Here is a 24,064-nt window from a genome sequence, read left to right on the forward strand (position 1 = left end):
TACATTATTTTTTCAAATTGTGGTAAAAACCACATAACACAAAATTTATCATCTTAACCCTATACACTATTTTTAATGATTATAAAATATGTTACTAAACACAGTATATTCCTCCATTGTTAGAAATTTAGAATGTTTCAAATTTTTCGCTGTTAACAATGACTCTGCAATTAACATACTTTGTCCACATTTCAACTTACTTCCTTAGACTAGATTTTTGGAAGTATAATTACAGGTCAAAGAGCATGATTATTTTAAAGCCCTTAATATATATTCCCAAAAAACTTTGCCCTCCTATTATCACTATATAAAATGCCCATTTGACTGCAATCTCATTAGTATAACAGGCTGATAAAAATGGTACTATTTTAATCTCAATTTGGTTAAGGCTTCTGGAGTGAAGTGTGAGATTAGATAACTGGTTTTGTAACCCTTTGCTGACTTATAGCCAATAAGTGGGGTTGGAGAGTCTGAGAGGAGTTAAAGATTAGAAGAGGATTTTTGGAGAGTTTGGGGTGTATTATGAGTTCTATTTATCCTGAAGAAGAGATCAGATGTGCTCCCTCTTACCTCAATCCTAGGAAAAAGGCTTCAATAGAACCATTTGGAAACCTTGCCCAGGTGAACTGTGCAGTTGGGGCACATATTGTAACCAGTCTTTAATTCATACCAAAATCTAAAGGTCTTGGCTAGGTACTCTAAGGGCATATTTTACAAATAATGAAATTTAGGCCTAGAAAGTTTAAGTAAATTGTTCAAGGTCTTTGCAAGTAAGCAGTGGAAGTAATGAGCTAGAACTGAAACCCAAATGTTCTGAATCAGTGCTTGAATATTTACCCATTCTGCAATATTTTTTCTCATTTACCTGTGAAATCTTTATTATTTTCATTACTATATATTTGTTCATACTTTGACCTGACCTGAATTCTTCATCTTCCAACTTGGAATTCTTTGGATTCCACCAATACAATTTCAACTTCTAGCAGCCCCCTTAAAAATATTTATGAGATTAGATATTTATATTCAGGACTGACATAACTGCTATTCTTAAAATGTTGAATTTGTTAGATAAACTTTAACTGACTCTATTTCTCTCTTTAAGGATTTTTTATACTTGCAAGATGCAATGGGTTGAATTTTGCTCCCCAAAATTCATTTGTTGAAGGCTTAAACCCCTGTACCTCAGAACGTGACCTTATTTGGATATAAGGTTGTTGTAGATGTTATCAGTTAAGATGAGGTCATTATAATGGTCTCTAATACAATATTGTTGGCATCCTTATTTAAAAGAAGGGAAATTTGGAGCATCTGGCTGGCCCAGTCAGTAGAGTATATGATCTCAGGATTGTACGTTAAGCCTCACATTGGGTGTAGAGATTATTTAAAAATAAAATCTTTTTTTTAAAGGTGTGGGGGAGTTTGGAAACAGACAGACATAGAGGGAAGACAAAGACAGAAATATGGTCATCTATAAGCCAAGGAGAAGAGGCCTGAAACAGATCCTTCCCTCCCACCCCTCGAAAGGAACCAACACTGCCAAGACCTTGATATTGGACATCAAGCCTTCAGAACTGTGAGCCAGTACCTTTCTATTGGTTAGGCCACTCAGATTGTAGCACTGTTTTACACCAGCCCTAGCAAACTAATACACCACTAGTGCTAAGTATTGAAGCTTGGTTATGAAATCTTGAAGTTCAATACAGGAAGTGCAATCATCCTAGAGAAAACAGAAAAATTCAGTCCTAACAACTGTTGCAATTTCCATTAGAGAACAAAAGCTTTTATACATTTTTAAGCATATATTTCATGGTTTTAGTTTCCTTTCTGCTATAATACCTCATAGGAATTTAAATGATGACTTTTCTATATCCCTAAGTTCTAACTCCATAGCTTAACTTTTCAGGATCTTTGACATGATCTTAGTCTAACTTTTCATGCTTATATCTCACTGTTGTTTTTCATAAATTACATGACCAAGTCAAATTGGGACACTAGTCCCAAAATAGGCCTGGGTATTCTAATCTTTGTTCTCTTCATCTCTCTATTTAGAATGGCCTTTCCATTCTTCATCATCATACTTTGAAAAATCCAAAGTTAAAGTCTTCCTTCAGTGCCCAGTGAAAAAACCTTCACTTCTAAGAATCTAAATGGTTCTGAAATACCATTTTATATTTTTGCTTCATTGATTTTTATTTTACTTCTCTGGCTTTATGTAATATGCTCTTATCGACTTTAAGTAAATTAGGGCAAGAAGCAACTAGTACAGGTAAGTGTTATTTTGGTTTATTCTTCCAAAAGTGGAGACTGAGATAAGAGCTTTGGGTGCAGGTCATTTGTTTGGAGAAGTAGTCTCAGGGCTCAAGAGTAAGGAGACTGAGAAGAATGAAACAAAGAAGAAAGAAAAGCAAATCTCAGAGTGAGTAAGCCTCAGTCCCACCAGGAACTCATCGAGGAATGGTGTAGAACATAATTATGTTTACCCAAGAATAAAAGACAGCAATATTTATCTAATAGGTCCCATCCCTTAAGTGGTCAAAAAATCTCCTCAAGGTATATCTCTGGCACTTCCAGGTTTATGCATCTATCAGAATGGTTTAACAGGCTTCTACAAATATCATGTGCAGTGCTATTAATGAAGCCACAGGGCATAAACTGAGAGATACATGGTGCAGCTATGACAAGATGCTCTCTGACTACACCTGCCCAGAGCTAGCAGTTAGACTAAAAGGATAGACAGGGAGAATTATTCATGAATATTAAAAAAAAATCTGATAAAATTGTGCTAGAAAACATATCTAACATGGCCCATTCCTTGCAATGTTCTAATCTGTTCATGCCCTAGTTTAATAGTTCCTAAAGACAAGAATACTATGTATAGAAACAGTACATGTGGACTGTATTCCTCCTTCTGATCAAAGGAGTAAAGTCACCCGTGCATGCTAGGTTAGGCAGCTAGAATCTCAGCAAGATATCCAGACACACACACACAAAAAAAAACAGACTCAGAATTTCCATTTGACCTGAGATGTAACTCAGTCTTAGTTTGGGTTCCTCCAAATGCAGACCCTGAGACAATTATTCAACTACAAGTAGTTTATTTCAGAGGTGATCTCAGGAAACACCCTTGAAGAAATGAGGATATGAGATAAGCATAGAAAGGAAGCCAATAAAAAATACATTTATTAAGCTGTTTCTACCATGGAGAATTAGAATTCCATTCTACTGGGGAACTCAGGGATAGTATAAAGCACACCCCAGATTTATCCCCAAAATGGGTGAGAAATTTGGGGTATTTATCTGCCAGTTCTCCTGACATTGGTTGAGAGCTCCCTCCAAGAAAAATATCCAGCATTTCTAAATTGCCCTTTGTGTGAGCAAAGTGCCACCATGGCCAAGAGAAAATCCTTCAGGCAAAGAGCCTACAGCATTAGCAATAAGTAGCTTTCAACACGCAGGGGCAAACTTGAGTAGAAATGAGAAGGGCATCAACAGCTATAGATATCTGCTATAGAAACTAAAGTTGTATAAACAGCTACTTCTCTTGATTACATGACAAATTCAATGAATTCAGGGCTAGAGGAAGGAAGGAAGGAAGGAAGGAAGGAAGGAAGGAAGGAAGGAAGGGAGGGAGAAGAAAAGAAAAAATGAATTCTTCATGTGTTAGACATTAACTGTTTACAATTAGTTCATTAATTTTCATTGCCATATGTAAATGGTGAACTGGAGCCTGAAAGTACATGTGTTTATCTGCATCACACATTCAAAATTGCATTTAGATTTGTGTTGATGAAAATAAAGTCATTGTTGGAACTTCCAAAAGCAGCAACATTTTTCCAAAAGCAGCACACATATATTTTTTGATCTATATGTGATCTATTTATTTTGCTTGCTCCATCAACTTAATATTAATAGCTGCTCTTAGGTTAGCCCAAAAAAGTCCATGTTTGCTCTTCTCCTTGGGCCATTCCAAATAAGTCCTTCGTGCCATGAGATTTTTGAGCTTGTGATAGCTGCTGGGAATGGAATACTGTGGAATAGGCTCCAGCAAGATCAAAATTAAGTTATCAAAAGCTTCATGAAATAGATTGTGGTGGGCAAAGTAGAGTTCATAATGACACCACTCACTCTGAACAAAGTTGGGAGACAAAACAAAAATGGACTTGTAACTTTTCTCAATGCAGTTGATGATATTCTCCACAATGCTCTTGCCAGGAACAAAGTTTCTCTCATGGAGACAAATCCTTAGGTCTTCTTTTTCTAGGTTTGGTAGTAATTCACTCTTCACCCACACAGAATCATGCCCACTATATGAAATAAAAGCATGGAACTGAAGGGTTCTTTGGAGTTCTTCTAAGGGTAGGTTCCTTGCCCTGTGCCGGGTCTGGGTCCACTGACACACCATCCTGAGATACCAGGGCAGATCAAAGTACATACAGAGGGCAGTCACAGTAACAGTCAACACCAACAGAGTGACCCCAATGGTGACAAGCAGCAGAGCTGTGTTGCAGGATAACTGAGACACACGAAAGTCCTTTAGTGGGGTTCCTTTATAGCTTTCTGGATAGTCACACTTATAAGAATCAGGCCAACCCTCTACCACTTCACTTGATACTTGGCCTATACTCTGGATAAATTCTCTTAGCTCACAGGTGCATTGGAATGGATTGTTTCCTGCTCTTATGGACCTAATCTTCTGGCAGCTGTGGAAGAAATCAGCTGATGGGTTGGAAATTGAATTATGGTCAATGATCAGTACAGAAAGGCTGCTAAAAGCTCCACAGTCAGGAAGGTGGGCTAAGGAATTGGAGGCAACATTGAGTTCTTGCAAAGCTTCTAGTTTCATGATTGGTTTAGGAATGCTTCTTATTTGGTTATTGTGAAGATCAAGTACCTTGATCTTAGGAGGTAAACATCTGAAAACAGAGTCAGTAAGTATATTTGAAGACATATTTAAACTTAATAAACTTGTAGTCCAAGAGCAATCTCCTTCATTTTTATCATACCTTAGAGAATTCTGACTAACATCCAATTGTTGTAGAGACTTCATCTCTTTGGTCATATAAACTATACTTGCAAGTTCTTTTAATTGATTCATTTGTAAACTAAGTGTCTCTAAGTTAGCCAAATTTCCACAATTTTTGAAAACCACGTCTGTTAAGAGATTATTAGAAAAATCCAAATATAAAAATGTGCTAATTTGGGATGGACAAACCATGTGGACCATATGTGTACCAGACACTGTGAAATTTTGGACGTTCATATTTGAAAAGATTTCATAGATATAACTTTGTGGAAAACTGAACACATCAGTGACCACTTGGTGTATAGAGAAGGCCTTCAGTGAAGTGTTCGAATAATCAAAATCTCTGAAGTCAAGGTGACCTTGTAGTTTTACATTTGAAATTGAGAAATACTTTATGCTTGTATGCCAAACCAACTGGATGATCATAATGAAAAAATTCCAAGTTGTTTCAATGTTGTTTAAAGTAAGATTTGATAACCTTGAGTTGTTCTGAAGTTTTAACAGAACATTTTGGAAATAAGAACACCCGTTATCATCTAGCACACATTTGATATTGGAAAGTTCCAGACTTACTGCTGTGCTGACTGATACATCCAAAATAAAACTGAATTCTTTTCTTGTGGGGAAAATAATGTGTAGACTTTCTATATTAAAGTTTTGAAGGCTCTCAGGGTCTTCTTTTTCCCCATAAGTGTCTCCTAAGACCAGTAAAACCTTACTTATATGCAAAGAAGCAATTGGTAGCACACTAGATTTTTGTAATTGTGTGGCACTCAACCCCAGAAATTCTAGTTGAGACATATTGCCAAACTCTTTGCATATGGGTAGGCCAACAAATGCATTAAATGAGAGGTCTAAATGCTTGAGATTCACAGTAGGATGGCAAGAAATCTTCCACAATTCATTGTGGGACAAATCCAAATATTCCAATTCCTGGTTGAATTTGAAAACACTAATATCAAGATATTGAATTCTGTTATGAGAAACTATCAAAATCCTTAGCTTTGATAGTGATACGATGTCAGAAGTCCGAAGCTCAGATATATAGTTTTGTGATATATTTAAGATTGTTGTTTTCAGGGATAGGTTTTTGGGAACATGAAAGAGACTTGATTCTGATCTGTCAACCAAAAATTCACTTTCATCAGTCAGTTGGATTTTGGTCTCAAGTATTAACATGAAGATGATGGCAAAATGGAAGATGCTAGAATTAGTTTTCATCATTTTGTAATATTAGACATTCCTAAGAATAGTTGTTATCCTTTAGAGCATCTTGATACAGGTACAAATCCTAAAAAGAAAAAAAAAAATCCACTTTAAATAATTGTATTAAACTAGGCATGACTGGCATGAAACATTTTTTCCTAGGGACTCATAAAATGAAGTCTACATTCTTTGAAGTCACACAATCTGAAACCAGGGAAATACACATATTGATAAACAATTATACTACCTCTAATCAAATAACTTTTAATATGCATGGTGTAATGGGTTGAATGGTGATGTCACCCAAAAGATATACACCTTGTAACTCTGTCCTAATCACCAGAAACTGTGAATATTACCTAATTTGGAAAAAGGATCTTTGTAGAGATGACTAAGTTAAGGATCTTTAGATGAGGGGATCATCCTGGATTATCCAGGTGGTCTCTAAATCCAGTGACAAGCGTTCTTATAAGAGAAAAGCAGAGGGATATTTGATGGAGATAATAGAGACACAGAGAAGGCCATCTGAAGACGGAGGCAGAAATTGGAGCAGATACAGCCACAAACCAAGGAATGCCGACAGCTACCAGAAGCTGAAAGAGGCTTTAGAGAGAGCTTAGTGCTACCAACACCTTGATTTTAGACTTCTGGTCTCCAGAACCATGAGAGAATAAATTTCTGTTGTTTTTAGCCACCAAGTGTATGGTAATTTGTTATAGCAGCCACAGGAAACTAATACAGGTAGTTTTACATATTTATGGAAAGTCCACTGACCACAACCTTCCCAAGATCATATAGAATTCAAGCTAGGATTCACAGCTGGTATGTTTTCTACTTTTGACATGCACCACCTCATGGCTTTCTTAAGAGTTCCTTTCACATGGGGTTGAATTCAGGCTTTCTTGCATTACTTTCTACTATTTACACATGGCTTCATGCCTAACTTTGGTATTATTCAAAAGGTAATTAGATAACTAAAGGTCTCTCAAAATCCATTTATGCATCCATTTGTTTATTCATCCAGTATTTATTGATAATCAACTGGCCATGTTTTAGGAACTAGAGATAAAGCCATGAGAAAAATAAAGCCCTAATTCTCAAGGGGTTTATTCTCTGGTGGGTAGACAGAAAACAAATGACTAAATGTAATTTCACGTAGTAGTAAATGACATGGAAAACTTAAGCAGAGTAAATGAATCAAGAATAATGGTAGGAAGGGAGGATATAAGATGGTGGAGCAGCATGAAGACCTTCAGCTTGTCTCATCTCTGCAATGAAGCTAGATCAGCACCAAACCATTTTGTACACCTAGAAAATTGATCTGAGGATTAACACAATAATCTGCATAACCTGAGCCACAGAACTCAGCAGGTACACGGTGTGGAGAGGTGAACTGGGGGAGAGAAAAGCCACAGAGGGTAAGGAGCTCTTTTTGCAGACAGAAGATAGAGAAAGGAGGAGACTGCAGTGCATCAGGAGAGTGAAGGAAAAATACTTGCCCGAAAGTAGTAAGAGAGAGAGAGAAAGAGTGAAAATACAGAGGACTGAACAAGAAATGTGTTGCCCAAAACCACTGATGGGGAGAAAGGAGAGTTTCAATAACACCAAGATTCTATAAACAATGGAGCACAAAGTCTGAAGTTCTGGAGTTCAGTGCCTGGTGATGCTCCGGTAAGGAAGTAGGGCGAATCCCCAGATGCAGGCAGCAGCTTCTGAGGAGTCCCTGTGCAATGGAGAGAAATGGTTCCCCTGCTTGGAAACCATTTGGTAGAGGCCATAAAGCCTCCCCAAAGGCAAAGTTCCCAGCGGACCCTGGAGAGCAGCCATGTTTGCTGGGATTGGGAAAATGACTCCAGAGTGGGATGAAACCTGGCACTAGTTGTGTGTTGTGATATACCATAATCTCTGAACTTCTGCCACTGTGTGATCTCATGAATGTTTTCTGGGGCAAGTCGGTACCTGGCCATTGTTCAGCAAGACCCTCCCCCAGAGAGTCAGTGTGGATCCAAGCTGCATAGATCTCTGAAGTGTGGGGTTTTGAAACACAACCCCATCTAAGATAAAACTCTGGAAGGAGGTGCCACCTGGGAGGTGGATAGCTTGGACACCGACAGGTTAGAGGCAGGGAATGGACAGAGGCCTGAGACAAAGAAGGGGTGCTTGATCATGGATCAGTGAGAGCGTGAAGTTCCTGTGCCAGAGAATAGGGAGCTGAGTGAAGCCATTTCCACCTCTCCCATGCATGCACATGGGCATGAGCATGCCCGCCATGCTGATCCACGCCAGTAAGCTAAGCAGCACCACCGAGTGGAGAAGGCAGATGTTACACCAAGCCCCGCCCAACTGTGCTCTCCAAGAACAACCTCTAGAAGATGAGCATAAGTCACTCCATCTGCAAAGTGTCCAGTTCTAGGACATAGTTCATAGTTTCAGTTCTAGGGGAAACTGAATTTAACTTCATTCAAGTTTCACTGTGTTTGCTGGTTCATTTATTCATTTTTTTTTTGCTTAAATTGTTTTTTTTTCTTTTTCTTTGTCTTGTATAAAGAGAAAATTTTATTTTTATTTTATTTTTTTAATTAAAATGTTTAATTATTTTCATTATTTTTTATTATTTTTAAACTTTTATTCTATTTCATTTTCTTGATTTCATTTTATTCTATTTTACTACATAATTTTTTGAATTTAAAATTTTCTTAACGTTTTTTCCTTTTCTTTCTTTTCTTTCCAATTTTTCTGTATTCTGTCAAGCTTCTTTCAACAAGCAGACCAAAACACAGCTAGGATCTAGTTGCCTTTATTTGATTTGTTTTGCTTTTAATTTTTTAATTTTTACTTTATTTTATTAGTTTTTTTTCTTCCTCCAGAATGAGAAAACAAAGAAATTCACCCCAAAAGAAAGAGCAGAAGAAATGACAGTCAGGGGCTTAATCAACGCAGATGTAAGCAAAATGTATGAACTAGAATATAGAACCGTGGCAAAAAGAATACTAGCTGGGGTTGAGAAAAGCATAGAATCACTTTCTGTGGAGATAAAAGAAGTAAAATCTGGTCAGGATGAAATTAAAAAGGCTGTAACCAAGATGCAGTCTCAAATCCATGCCACAATGGCAAAAATGGATGAAGCAGAAAAAAAGGGAAACAGAGGCAAAAGTGCATGATATAAGACTTAGAGAACTCAGTGACTTATTAAAAAGGAATAACATCTGAATCATAGGAGTCCCATAAGATGAAGAGAGAAAAAAGGGGGCAGAAGGTTTGTGTGAGCAAATTACAGTGGAAAATTTTCCTAATCTGGTCAAGGACACCAACACCAAAATCCAAGAAGCACAGAGAACTCCCATTAGATTCAACAAAAATTGACCATCAACAAGGCATATCAGAGTCAAATACACAAAATACACAGACAAAGAAAGAATTATGAAAGCAGCAAGGGGAAAAAAGTACTTAACCTATAAGAGAAGACATATCTGGTTCACAGTAGACCTATACACAGAAACTTAGCAGGCCAGAAAGGAGTGGCAGGATCTATTCAATGTACTGAAGAGGAAAAATATGCAGCCAAGAATTCTTTATCCCGCAAGACAGTCATTCAAAATACAAAGAGAGGGGCGCCTGGGTGGCTTGGTCAGTTGAGCGTCCGACTTCAGCTCAGGTCATGATCTCACGGTCCGTGAGTTCGAGCCCCGCATCAGGCTCTGCGCTGACAGCTCAGAACCTGGAGCCTGTTTCAGATTCTGTGTCTCCCTCTCTCTCTGCTCCTCCCCTGTTCATGCTCTCTCTCTGTCTCAAAAATAAATAAACGTTAAAAAAAAATTTTTTTTAAAAAAGCAAACAAAATACAAAGAGAGATAGTTTCCCAGACAAACAAAAACTACAGAAGTTCATGACCACTAAACCAACCCTGCAAAAATTTTTAAGGGGGACTCCTTGAATAGAGAAAAGATGAAACAAAACAAAAAAAAAAAACAAAAGCAACAAAGACTAGAAAGGACCAGAGAACATCACCAGAAACACCAATTCTACAGGCAACACACTGGCACTAAATTCATATCTTAAGTACTCACTCTAAATGTCAATAAACTAAATGCTCCAATCAAAAGACATAGGGTATCAGAATGGATAAGAAAACAAGACCCATCTATATGCTGCTTATAAGAGACCCATTTTAGACCTAGAGACACCTGCAGATTGAAAGGAAGGGGATGGAGAACAGTCTTATCATGCTAATGGTCATTAAAAGAAAGCTGGAGCAGCCATACTTATATCAGACGATCTAGATTTTAAAATAGAGACCGTAACAAGAGATGAATAAGGGTATTATATCATAATTAAGGGGTCTATCCACCAAGATCTAACAATTGTAACAATTTATGTCCCCAACATGAAGCACCCAAATATAAAAATCAATTAATCACAAACATAAAGACACTCATTGATAACAATACCATAATAGCAGGGAATTCAACACCCCACATACAGCAATGGACAGATCATCTAAGCAGAAAATCAAGAAGGAAAGAAGGGCTTTGAATGATACACTTGACTGGATAGACTTAACAGATACAGTCAGAACATTTTATCCTACAGCAGCAGAATACACATTCTTCTCAAATGCAAATGGAATATTCTCCAGAATAGATCACATACTAGGACACAGATCAGCCCTCAACAAGTAAAAAAGATCGAGATCATACCTTGCATATTTTCAGGCCACAATGCTATGAAACTTGAAACAAATCACAAGAAAAAATGGAAAGACCATGAATACTTGGAGATTGAAGAACAACCTACTAAAGAATGAATGGGTTAACCAAGAAATTAAAGAGGAAATTAAAAAGTATGTGAAAGCCAATAAAAATGAAAACACAACAGCCCCAATCGTTTAGGATGCAACAAAGGCAGTCATATGAGGGAAGTATACAGCAATCCAGGACTTCCTAAAGAAGGAAGAAAGTCTCAAATACATAACCTAATCTTGTACCTTAAAGAGCCAGAAAAAGAACAGCAAATAATACCCAAAACCAGAAGAAGAAGGGAAATGATAAAGATTAGAGGAGAAATCAACGATATCAAAATTTTTAAAAAAGCAGTAGAACAGGTCAACAAATCCAGGATCTGGTTCTTTGAAAGAATTAACAAAACAGGTAAATGCCTAGCCTGACTGATCAAAAAGAAAAAGGAAAGGGCCCCAATAAATAAAATCACAAATGAAAGAGGAGAGATCACAACCAACATCTCAGAAATACAAAAAATAATAAGAGAATATTATGAACAATTATAGGCCAACAAATTGGGCAATCTGGAAGAAATGGACAAATTCCTAGAAACATGTAAACTACCAAAACTGAAACAAGAAGATGTAGAAAATTTGAACAGACCCCATAATGAGTAAAGAAATTCAATCAGTAATCAAAAATTTCCAGAGTCCAGTGCCAGATGGCGTTCCAGGGGAATTCCACCAAACATATAAAGAAGAGTAAACACCTATTCTCTTGAAGCTGTTCCAAAAAATAGAAATGGAAGGAAAACATCCAAACTCATTCTTTGAGGCCAGCACTACCTCGATTCCAAAACCAAAGACTCCACTAAAGGAGAATTATAGACCAATTTCTCTGATGAACATAGATGCAAAATTTCTCAACAAGATACTAGCAAACTGGATCCAACAATTCATTAAAAGAAATATTCACCACGATCAAGTGGGATTTATTCCTGGGCTGCAGGTCTTGTTCAATATCTGCAAATCAGTCAATGTGATATATCACATTAATAAAAGAGAGGATAAGAATCACATGATCCTCTCAAGAGATGCAGAGAAAGCATTTGACAAAATACAGCATCCTTTCTTAATAAAAACCCTCAAGAAAGTAGGGATAGAGAGATCATACGTCAAGATCATAAAAGCCATATACAAAAGACACACCCCTAATATCATCCTCAATGGGGAAAAACTGAGAGCTTTCCCCCTAAGGTCAGGAACACGACAAGGATGTCCACTCTCACTACTGTTAGTCAACATAGTACCAGAAGTCCTAGCCTCAGAAATTGGACAATGCAAAGAAATAAAAGGCATCTAAATTGGCAAGAAGGAATTCAAAGTTTCACTCTTCGCAGATGACATGATACCCTATGTGGAAAACCCAGAAGACTCTTATCAAGTCCTGCTAGAACTAATATGTAACTCAGGAAAGTTGCAGGATATAAAATCAATTACAGAAATCGGTTGCACTTTTTTAGTGTGGTTTTATAAAAAAATGTTTAAATGTTTTATTTATTTTTAAGAGAGCTAGAGAGACAGAGCATGAGCAGGGGAGGGGCAGAGAGAGAGGGAGACACAGAATCCAAAGGAGACTCCAGGCTCTGAGCTGTCAGTACAGAGCCCAACACGGAGCTTGAACACACAAACTGCGAGATCATGACCTGAACTGAAATCAGATGCTTAATTGACTGAGCCACCCAGGTGCCCCTCAGTTGCATTTCTGTACACCAATAAGGAAGCAGCAGAAAGAGAAATCAAGGAATCGATCCCATTTACAATTGCACCAAAAAACATAAAATACCTAGGAATAAGCCTAACCAAAGAGGTGAAAAATCTATACACTGAAAACTATAGAAAGCTGATGAAAGATATTAAAGAAGACACAAAAAATGGAAAAACATTCCACGCTCGTGGATTGGAAGAATAAATATTGTTAAAATGTCTATACTACCCAAAACAGTGTACACATTTAATGCAATACCTATCAAAATACCAATAGCATTTTTCACAGAGCTCAAACAAACAATACTAGAATTTGTATGGATCCATAATAGACCCCAAATAGCCAAATCAATCCTGAAAAAGATAACCAAAGTTGGAGGCATCACAATTCCAGACTTCAAGCTGTATTTCAAAGCTGTAATCATCAAGACAGTCTGGTACTGGCACAAAAACAGACACATAGATCAAGAACCCAGAATAGTTTTCCAGAATCCAGAAATAGACCCACAAACCTATGACCAACTAATCTTTGACAAAGCAGGAAAAAATATCCAATAGAAAAGAAAAGTCTCTTCAGCAAATAGTGTTGGGAAAACTGGACCACTTTCTTACACCATACACAAAAATAAACTCAAAATGGATGAAATACCTAAACGTAAGACAGGAAGCCATCCAAATCCTAGAGGAGAAAACAGGCAACAACCTCTTTGACCTCAGTCCCATAACTTCTTACTTGATGTGTCTCTGGAAGTATGGGAAACAAAAGCAAAATGAACCATTGGGACCTCATCAAGATAAAAAGCTTCTGCACAGCGAAGGAAACAATCAGCAAAACTAAAAGGGAACCGACAGAATGGGAGAAGATATTTGCAAATGACATATTAGGTAAAGGGTTAGTATCCAAAATCTATAAAAAACTTATCAAAATCAACACCCCCCCCCCCAAATAAACCCAAATAATCCAGTGAAGAAATGGGCAAAAGATTTTCTTTCCTTCTCTTCTTCCAAAGAAGACCTCCAGGTGGCTAAAAGACACATGAAAAATGCTCAACATCACTTATTATCAGGGAAATGAAAATCAAAACCACAATAAGATACCACCTCACACCTGTCAGAATGGCTAAAATTAACAACTCAGGCAACAACAGATGTTGGTGAGGATGCAGAGAAAGATGAACCCTTTTGCACTGCTGGTGGGAATTCAAACTGGTGCAGCCACTCTAGAAAACAGTATGGAGGTTCCTCAAAAAAAAATAGAACTACTCTATGACCCAACAATTGCACTAATAGGTATTCATTCAAAGGATACAAAAATGCTGATTTGAAGGGGCACCTGCACCCCCATGTTTATAGCAGCACTATCGAAAATAGCCAAATTATGGAAAGAGGCCAAATGTCCATCAGCTGATGAATGGATAAAGAAGGTGTGGCATATATATTCAATGGAATGTTACCTGGCAATGAAAAATAATGAAGTCTTGCCATTTGCAACAGCATGGATGGAACTAGATTGTATTATGGCAAGTGAAATAAGTCAGAGAAAGACAAATATACGATTTCACTTATATGTGGAATTTAAGATACAAAACAGATGAACATAAGGGAAAGGAAGCAAGAATAATATAAAAACAGGGAGGGGAAAGCTGGAGACAAAGGAAGGGTGTGCAACTGCTGGTCGGAAAGAGTACAGAGACAAACTATAAGTACAGAGTTCTGATACTAGAGACTGGGCAGCTGGGTGATGCCATCTTCACCCCTCCTGCGCATGTGCATACACACCTACAAGTGCCACAACAATCCATCCCAGTAAGCTACGCAGTGCCTTCTAGCAGAAAATGGAGCCATTACACTGAGCTCTGCCCAACTTGGCCAACCTCACTCTTCAAGAACGACACAAGTCTCTCCACCTGCTTAGTTTACAGATTATAAAGTGCTTCATAGTTCGACTTCCAGGGGAAATCGATGTAATTTCAATCATACTTCAGTCTTTTTGCTGGTCCATCTATCCAATTTTTTTTTCTTATTCTTGAATACAAAAAGAGAAAAAAATTATTTTTAGTTTCCATTCCATTAAAAATATTTTTCTTTAATTTTTCTCTACTATATCTTTTTACTTTTTTGTAAAATTTTCAAATTTTATTTTTTACTTCCATTATTTCATTTTACTCAATTTAATTGTATTCATTTTTTTTCAAATTTGCAAGCATTTTCCTCTTTTCTTTTCTTTTCTTTTCTTTTCTTTTCTTTCCCTTTTTTTTCTCTAACCTATCAAGCTCCTTTCAACAACCAAATCAGGACACACCTAAGATTTAGCATCCTTTATTTGATTTTTTTGTGTTGTTCTTAATTTTTTAATTTTAATCTTTTTTACCTTATTAATTCCTTTTCTTCCTTCAAAATTACAAAATGAAGGGATTCACCCCAAAAGAAAGAACAGGAAGAAAGGACAGCCAGGGACTTAATCAACACAGATACAAGCAAGATGTCTGAACCAGAATTTAGAATCACGATAATAAGAATACCAGCTGGGATTGAAAACAGATTAGAATCCCTTTCTGCGGAGATAAAAGCTAGTCAGAATGAAATAAAAAATGCTATAACCGGGCTGCCATCTTGATGGATGCCACAGCAGCAAGGATGGATGAGGCAGAGCAGAGAATCAGCAATAGAGAGGAAAAACTTATGGAGAACAATGAAGCAGAAAAAAGAGGGAGACTAAGGCAAAAGAGCACAATTTAAGAATTAGAGAAATCAGTGACTCATTAAAAAGGAACTACATCAGAATCAGAGGGGTCCCAGAAGATGAAGAGAGAGAAAAAGGGGTAGAACGGTTATGTGAGCAAATCATAGTGGAAACCTTTCCTAACCTGGGGAAAGACACAGATATTAAAATCCAGAAAGCACAGAGGACTCCCATTAGGTTCAACAAAAACTGTCCATCAACAAGGGATATCATAGCCAAATTCAAAAAAGACTCAGGCCAAGAAAGAATCATGAAAGCAGAAAGGGAAAAAGAGTCCTTAACCTACAAGGGAAGACAGATCAGGTTCACAGCAGACCTATCCACAGAAACTTGGCAAGCCAGAAAGGAGTGGCAGGATATATTCAAAGTGCAGAATTGGTAAAATATACAGCCAAGAATTCTTTATCCAGCAAGACTGTCATTCAAAATAGAAGGAGAGATAAAAAGTTTCCCAGACAAACAAAAATTAAAGTGGTTCGTGACCACTTTACCACTTACCAGCCCTGTAAGAAATTTTAAGGGGGACTCTCTAAGGGAAGAAAAGATTTAAAAAAAAAAAAGACCAAAGCAACAAAGACTAGAAAGGACCAGAGAACACCACTAGAAACTCCAACTCTACAGGGTACATAATGGCAATAAATTCATATCTTTCAGCACTCACTCTAAACGTCAATGGACCGAATGCTCCAATCAAAAGACACAGGGTAACAGAATAGATAAGAAAACAAGATCCATCTACATGCTGTTTACAAGAGACCCATTTTAGACCAAAGAAACCTTCAGATTGAAAGTAAGGGGATGGAGAACCATCTATCATGCTAATGGTCACCAAAAGAAAGCCGGAGTAGCCACACTTATATCAGACAATCCAGACATTAAAATAAAGACTGTAACAAGAGATGAAGAAGGCCTTATATCATAATTAAGGAGTCTATCAACTAAGAAGATCTAACAATTGTAAACATTTATGCTCCAAACGTGAAAGCACCCAAATATACAAATCAATTAATCACAAACATAAAGAAACTGATAGATAACAATGCCATAATAGTAGGGGACTTCAATACCCCACTTACAACAATGGACAGATCATCTAAACAGAAAATCAACAAGGAAACAATGGCCTTGAATGACACACTGGACTGGATGGACTTATCAGATATATTCAGAACGTTTCATCCTAAAGCAGCAGAATACACATTCATGGAATGTTCTCCAGATCAGATCACATACCGGGACACAAATCAGCCCTCAACAAGTACAAAAAGACGGAGATAATATTGTGCATATTTTCAGACCACAATGCTCTGAAACTCGAAATCAACCACAAGAAAAAATGTGGAAAGACAACAAATACTTGGAGACTAAAGACCATCCTACTAAAGACTGAATGGGCTAACCAAGAAGCTAAAGAGGAAATTAGAAAGTACATGGAAGCCAATGAAAATGATAACACCACAGCCCAAAACCTCTGGGACACAGCAAAGGTGGTCAGAAGAGGGAAGTATGTAGCAATCCAGGCCTTCTAAAGAAGGAAGAACGGTCAGAGATACACATCTTAACCTTACACCTTAAAGAGCAGGAAAAAGAACAGCAAATAAAACCCCAAACCAGCAGGAGACAGGAAATAATAAAGATTAGAGCAGAAATAAATACTATCAAAACAACAATAACAAAACACAGTAGAATATATCAGTGAAACCAGAAGCTGGTTCTTTGAAAGAATTAACAAAATTGATAAACCACTAGCTACTTTGATTAAAAAGAAAAAGGAAAGGACCCAAATAAATAAAATCAAGATTGAAAGAGGAGAGATCACAAACCAACACAACAGAAATACAAACAATAATAAGTGAATATTAGGAACAATTATATGCCAATAAAATGGGCAATCTGGAAGAAACGTACAAATTCCTAGAAACATGTAAACTACCAAAATTGAAACAGGAAGAGATAGAAATCTGAACAGACCCATAACCAGTAAAGAAATCGAATTAGTAATCAAAATTCTCCCAACAAACCACAGTTCAGCACCAGATGGCTTTCCAGGGGAATTCTGCCAAACATTTAAAGAAGAGTTAGCACCTACTCTTTTGAAACTGTTCCAAAAAATAGAAATGGAAGAAAATTTTCCAAACTCATTCTACAAGGCCAGCATTACCTTGATTCTAAAACCAGACAAAGACCCCACTAAAAAGGAGAACTATAGACCAATTTCCCTGATGAACATGGATGCAAAAATTCTCAACAAGATACTAGCCAATAAGATCCAACAATACATTAAAAAAATTATTCACCACGACCAAGTGGGATTTATACCTGGGATGCAGAACTGGTTCAATATCTGCAAAACAATCAATGTGATACATCACATCAATAAAAGTAAGGACAAGCAAGAACCTCCTCTCGGTAGATGCAGAGAAAGCATTTGACAAAATACAGCATCTTTTCTTGATGAAAACCCTCAAGAAAATAGGGATAGAAGGAGCATACCTCAAGATCATAAAAGCCATATATGGAAGACACACCCCTAATCTCATCCTCAAAGGGGAAAAACAGAGCTTTCCCCCTAAGGAACAAGGATGTTCACTCTCACCGCTGTGGTTTAACATAGTACTAGGAGTCCTAGCCTCAGCAATCAAAAAACAAAAAGAAATAAAAGGCATTCAAATCAGCAAGAAAGAAGTCAAAGTTTCACTCTTCGCAGATGACATGATACTCTATGTGGAAAACCCAAAGACTCCACCACAAAACTGCTAGAACTGATACGTGAAGTTCAGGAAAGTCACAGGGTATAAAAATCAATATGCAGAAATCTGCGGCATTTCTATACACCAATAAAAACAAACATTAAAACATTTTTTAGTGTTGATTTACTTTTGAGAGACACAGACAGAGCACGAGCAGGAAGGGGCGGAGATAAAGTGAGACACAGAATCCGAAACAGGCTTCAGGTTCTGAGCTGTCAGCAGAGTCCAAGATGGGGTTTGAACCCATGAACCATGAGATCATGACCTGAGCCGAAGTCAGAGGCTTAACTGACTGAGTCACCCAAGTATTCCATAAAAATAAACATTTTAAAAAAGATAGATTTAGCCTCACTTTATATGAGACAATGCATCAATACATTTGAATTATCTTTAGAGACTTTGGGGAAATTGAATGGATAAAATCCATACAATCAATCTGGCACTATTAAGTTCGGCACCACAAATAGTATTTACAAATCTTCTCTACACAAGGCCAACTAGCTATTAAGTTGAAAAGATCAGAACCAGTTCAAGAGTTTTTTGGCTTTGTTTCCTAAGTGGTTTTGCAAACTTTTCCTTTTTATTGTAAAGATGAACTTCCTTTTTTTTTGTTTTTTTTAAGTTTACTTATTTTGAGAGAGAGAGAGAGAGAATCTGCACTGACAGCCTGAAGCCCAACACAGAGCTCCATCTGACCAACTAGGAGATCGTGACCTGAGCTGAAATCAATAGTTAAAAGCTTAACGGACTGAGCCACCCAGAAGTCCCAAGATGCAGTTACTTTCGACTCTTTTGATCAAAGAGGGTGTAGCTGGGAAACATTTTCAAGATCTACAATTCCGTCTGACTAGTAGCACCCAGAATGGTTTCGGTGGCTTGAGAAAACAGAAAAGAAGATCTTGTGGAACAGCCCAGAGAAATAAAATAAACCTGCCCATAAAACAGAGGGGTTATAGGACAGCACCACCTCCAGGACTAATTTACCTACACCCCCCTTTTCCGCAGCATTCTCATTGTAAAGGGAGAAACGGGGAAGGACGGGAAGAAGAACCATGCCATCTGAAACCAACAGAGAGAAGCTCTGTAAGAAAACCCTGAGGTGTTTGCGACTGGAATATTCATCCTCCAACTCACATACGTCTCCTGAGAGCCAGCCATGCATGCGATGAGGTGTCATCCAAAGAAAAACAAAGACACTCCAAAAAAACCCTTTCTCTGACTTAGGATGAGCAGCTGATAATTAAACGCTAGTGCAAACCACAGTAAGTACGCATCAGAAATAACCCACTTAGAAAAACACCCCAAACCCACAGTGTCTCTTAATCACGGAGACTTTTGAGATTTTTGTGTCTGATCACTAGTTAAACCATTATTTTCTTTCTATAGGATATTAAAAAAATATATATTGCTGCTTACCAACAAACCTGCCAGCCGGTCGCATTGGCAATCTGTAGGAAATTTAAGTACTTCCTGGAACATTTATTTCACTAGCAACTACATTTAAATGTTGGGGGTGGGAAGAAAAGCTCTTTTATGCCATCTACTGAATCCCACTGAAATTACACAGGAAGTGTAAACCAATTTTCTCCTATTCATATGTAGAATAGGGGCTGGTGGGTTAATTGATAGGCCTGTATTAAAATAGAATTTCTGTGGCTCCTTCATTCTAGACAGCTGACTGCTGTTTCTGTGCGAAGTGAAAAACATGCTGTTGATAAACCACAGATGATTATTGGCTGAATTCAAAATGCATATTGTGGCGGCTGGGCTGAGAAAGGAAGAGCAAACCTGGCTGTGTCTCAGATGCTTTGCTTCTATTCTTGCGTTTTGATCAGTCCCCCATTAAAGAGGGACGGGTCAAGATCCGCACTCTGCTAAAACTCCTAGAGAGAGAAGATCATTCATGTGCTAATAGAGAATGGATGCTAACTAGTCCCTTGTTTTTAACAAACTTGTTTTCCGAGACAGTCTGGTGCTTGAATTTTTTGCCATTGATATTTTCAAACTTAATCAAAAAGTGATTTTTTTAGGGGCACCTGGGCGGCTCGGTCAGTTAAGCGTCTGACTCTTGATTTCACCTCAGGTTATGATCTCCCGGTTCCAGGGGATGGAGCCCCGAGTCAAGTTCTCTCTCTCTCTCTCTCTCTCTCTCTCTCTCTCTCTAATGAATAAATAAACTTAAGTTATTTTTTAAAACTCCATGTGAGAAACATACTATCTAACAGTAAAGTCGAATACATCTTCTGGTTAGTTGTCTGCACACTCTAGGAATTCATTCTGATAGTGCCATTCTTTTAACATAACAAAAGCAACAACTGATGTGGGAAACAAAGGCAGAAAGAAATGGCAGAAAAAATTAAATTTCCTTATAACCTGCAGCCCAGACAAATACTTGAGGCTTTTTTTCCAGGGACTCCCTATTGTCTTAATGCTAATGCTTCGCTAGAGGGAAAACAACCTTAGTTTGCCAATAGCTAGGCCTCCAGTATCCTGGGATCTTTAGCATGTGAAAATCTCACCGGAAACTTCCCCTGGACTTTACCTCCCCCAACTCCCTAACATATAACCAGTCTCTCCTCATGGTCCCTGGGCAGCTCTTACTGCCCATGGGTCCTGTCCCCATGCTTTAATAAAATCATCTTTTTTGCACCAAAGACGTCTTCAAGAATGTTCTTGGTTGTCAGCTCCGGACCCCCCACCATCACCCCGAAACCTCATCAGCAACCACCACAAATGGGCAAATAAGGTTAAGAAATGCCAGCTGTCTGCCTCAGAACTTGTCCCCAGCCTAGTATTGTATGACGGGCAGTCATAGACTGGATACAATTTTTTGCTGTGATCAGCTTCTTTTTCCCCAGTGAGCAAGGCCAACTTCCCTTAACTCAGAACTTGGGGTTCTTCTAATATTCTGTGTATCTCTCTGTTTCCTCCTACCACGCCCCTACACTTTGTTTAATAGGGGAAATGTATCTATAAATATATTTCTGAAACTGCAAGAATGAACCTCCCCCTCCTCCACTCTTACCATTTCTTCCCTCAGACCCTTCACTGGAGACGAAGGTGGTTTCTGAGTAAGAATTCAGCTCCCAGACGTATTTGACTTTGAACCAGGTCTGGAGAGGAAAGCCCACAGGGCAGAAAGCAAAGCCTGTGAGCACTCTGAAGTCCTGTGATTCCCTTCAGATTTCCTCCCACCACTCTGATTGCCCACCCACCTCCTTCTTTCCTCCCTATTGCCATTGGACGAACACACACTTGTAATCATGTATACCCATGCATTGATCCATGTGTCCTAAAGAAAACTTTAATTCTCAGGAATATAATTTCTTTGTAAAAAATTTTTTTAAATGTTTATTATTTATGTATTTATTTATTTATTTATTTTTGAGAGAGAGAGAGAGAGAGAGAGAGAGAGAGAGAGAGGCACAGAGCATGAGCAGGGGAAAGGCAGAAAGAGAGAGAGACAGACAGACAGAATCCCAAGCAGGCTCCAGGCTCTGAGCTGTCAGCACAGAGCCTGATGTGGGGCTTGAACCATGAGATCGTGACCTGATCCAAAGTCTGATGCTTAACCGATTGAGCCACCCAGGCACCCCTCTTTGTAAAATGTTTAACATTTTACTTTAATAGCTACAAAATATTATTTCCACAGGTAATCAATATCAAACATTATTAATGAGATATTTTATATGTGCTTTATTCTAAGTCTTCAGAATCCAGTGTGTGTTTTATACCTACAGCACATCCTATTTGGACTACCTGCACTTCAGGTGCTCAGTGGGCTGGAGATATTGGAAAGCCCAGGTCTAGATGGAGTGTCATCACAGCCATGCAAATAAGCACAAACCTAAGCCCAGTTAATAGCAGCCCAGAGAACTAACTTCAAATAGAGCTCCCATATCTTACACTCCAGGCCACTCCTCACCTTCTCTCAATAGCAGTTTCTGGGGCGCCTGGGTGGCGCAGTCGGTTGGGCGTCCGACTTCAGCCAGGTCACGATCTCGCGGTCCGTGAGTTCGAGCCCCGCGTCAGGCTCTGGGCTGATGGCCCGGAGCCTGGAGCCTGTTTCCGATTCTGTGTCTCCCTCTCTCTCTGCCCCTCCCCCGTTCATGCTGTGTCTCTCTCTGTCCCAAAAATAAAATAAAAAACGTTGAAAAAAAAAATTAAAAAAAAAAAAAAAAAAAAAAAAAAAAAGCAGTTTCTGCCCATCCCTGATTCCATACCCAGGCATTCTCTTTGGATCTAGGGCATTGTAAATATCCTGCCTCTAAGATATGACCTATAGTTGTTTTTTTCTTCTTTTTTAAACAAAAGCTTTATTGAGATAGAACTCACATACCATAAAAAAGTTTACCCACTTAAAGTACACAATTCGATGGCTTTAAATATATTCACAGAATTACGCAACTGTTACCACAATCCATTTAGAATATTTCATCACCCTAAAGAGAAACACCATACGCCTTAGCTGTCACCGGCCACACCTGCATGTGCTCCAACTTTAGAAAGCCACTACACATTGTACTAATCCCTATAGATTTGCCCATTCTGGACATTTCATGTAAATGGAATCTACAATATGGGCTTCTTTGTAATCGGTCTCTTCACTTAGCTTGGTGTTTTCAAGATTTATCCATATTAGGCTGCTATCAGTGTTTCATGTTTTATTGCTAAATAATTTTCCATTGTATGGATATACCACATTTTATTTATCTACTTGACAAGATGATGGACAATTGAGTTGCTTACACTTAACAGCTTTTATGAATAATGCTGCTGTGAACATTTGGGTACAGGTTTTTCTATGGACACATTTTCTCTTGGGTATGTACTTAGGTGTGGAATTGATGCATCATTTGGTAGCTATGTTTAGCCTTTTGAAAAGTTCTAGGCTGTTTCCAAAGCAGCTGCACCATTCTACATTACCACCAGCAGTGTGAAAGTCTTCCAATTTCTCCACATCCTTGCTAACACTAGTGATTGTCTGACTTTTACTATAGCCTTCTTAGTGGGAATGAAGTGGTATTTCGTTATGGTTTTAATTTGCAATTCCCCAATGCCTAATGATGTTGAGCATCTTTTCATGTGTAGATTGGCCGTTTGTATATCTTCTCTGCAACCTTGCTACACTTGTTTATTAGTTTTAATTAGTTTTTTAGGGGCGCCTGGGTGGCTCTGTCGGTTAAGCGGCCGACTTCGGCTCGGGTCATGATCTCGCGGTCCGTGAGTTCAAGCCCCGCGTCGGGCTCTGTGCTGACCGATCAGAGCCTGGAGCCTGTTTCAGAATCTGTGTCTCCCTCTCTCTGACCCTCCCCTGTTCATGCTCTGTCTCTCCCTGTCTCAAAAATAAATAAAACGTTAAAAAAATTTTTTTAAATTAGTTTTTTAGTGGACTCCTAAATATTTTCTACAAACAAGATCGTGTCATCTGCAAAATGTCATCTTCTTTCTTTCCAATATGCATGCTTTTTTATAACACGTGCTTGCCTTATTGTCATGGCTAGCATTTCCAGGACAACGTCGAATAGAGGTGATGAGACCAGACCTCCTCATCTTGTTCCTTATGTTAGGGGGCAAAGCGTGGAGTATTGCACCATTAAGTATGACGCTAGCTGGGAATGTTTCACTGATGCTTTTCACCAGGCTGAGAAAGTTCCCATCTAATCCTTGTTTGTTGAGTGCTTTTATCAGGAAGGGGTATAGAGTATGGTTTCTTAATCAATAAGGACAAGAACAATGCTATGACCACAGTGCCTTAGTTTGGGCGGGGGGGGGGGGGGGGGGGCGGGGTGTGCCTCTGCTTCCTTCCCTCCCTCCCTACTCTCCCCCACACCACCATTCCTCCTACCCACCTGATC

At 38.3% G+C, this 24,064-nt stretch overlaps 2 protein-coding genes and 1 long non-coding RNA gene across 10 annotated transcripts in view; 2 read left to right on the top strand and 1 right to left on the bottom strand.

Annotated features, from left to right (window-relative positions):
- Window positions 1–3,624, top strand: part of LOC144616193 (uncharacterized) — a 37,103-nt gene extending 33,479 nt beyond the window's left edge. For both annotated transcript variants that reach the window (XR_013555311.2, XR_013555312.2), the window contains exon 2: window positions 1,408–3,624. This is a non-coding gene — a long non-coding RNA (uncharacterized LOC144616193). The remainder of the gene's footprint in view (window positions 1–1,407) is intronic.
- Window positions 3,157–24,064, bottom strand: part of TLR1 (toll like receptor 1) — a 47,289-nt gene continuing 26,381 nt past the window's right edge. For 2 of the 7 annotated variants that reach the window (XM_078446207.2, XM_078446209.2), the window contains exon 2: window positions 3,157–6,314. In XM_078446207.2, coding sequence (XP_078302333.1) covers window positions 3,878–6,247 — 2,370 coding nt within the window. In that variant the 5' untranslated portion in view covers window positions 6,248–6,314 and the 3' untranslated portion in view covers window positions 3,157–3,877. The other 5 variants (XM_078446206.2, XM_078446208.2, XM_078446210.2 and 2 more) reach the window with 5 other exon arrangements.
- Window positions 18,846–24,064, top strand: part of FAM114A1 (family with sequence similarity 114 member A1) — a 117,029-nt gene continuing 111,810 nt past the window's right edge. Inside the window, exon 1 of the mRNA XM_060655246.3 lies at window positions 18,846–19,468. The gene's annotated coding sequence lies outside the window, so the exon portion shown is untranslated. The remainder of the gene's footprint in view (window positions 19,469–24,064) is intronic.

This window comes from Panthera onca, chromosome B1 (assembly GCF_046562875.1).
Source record: "Panthera onca isolate mPanOnc1 chromosome B1, mPanOnc1 haplotype 2, whole genome shotgun sequence".
Classification (NCBI taxonomy): domain Eukaryota; kingdom Metazoa; phylum Chordata; class Mammalia; order Carnivora; family Felidae; genus Panthera; species Panthera onca.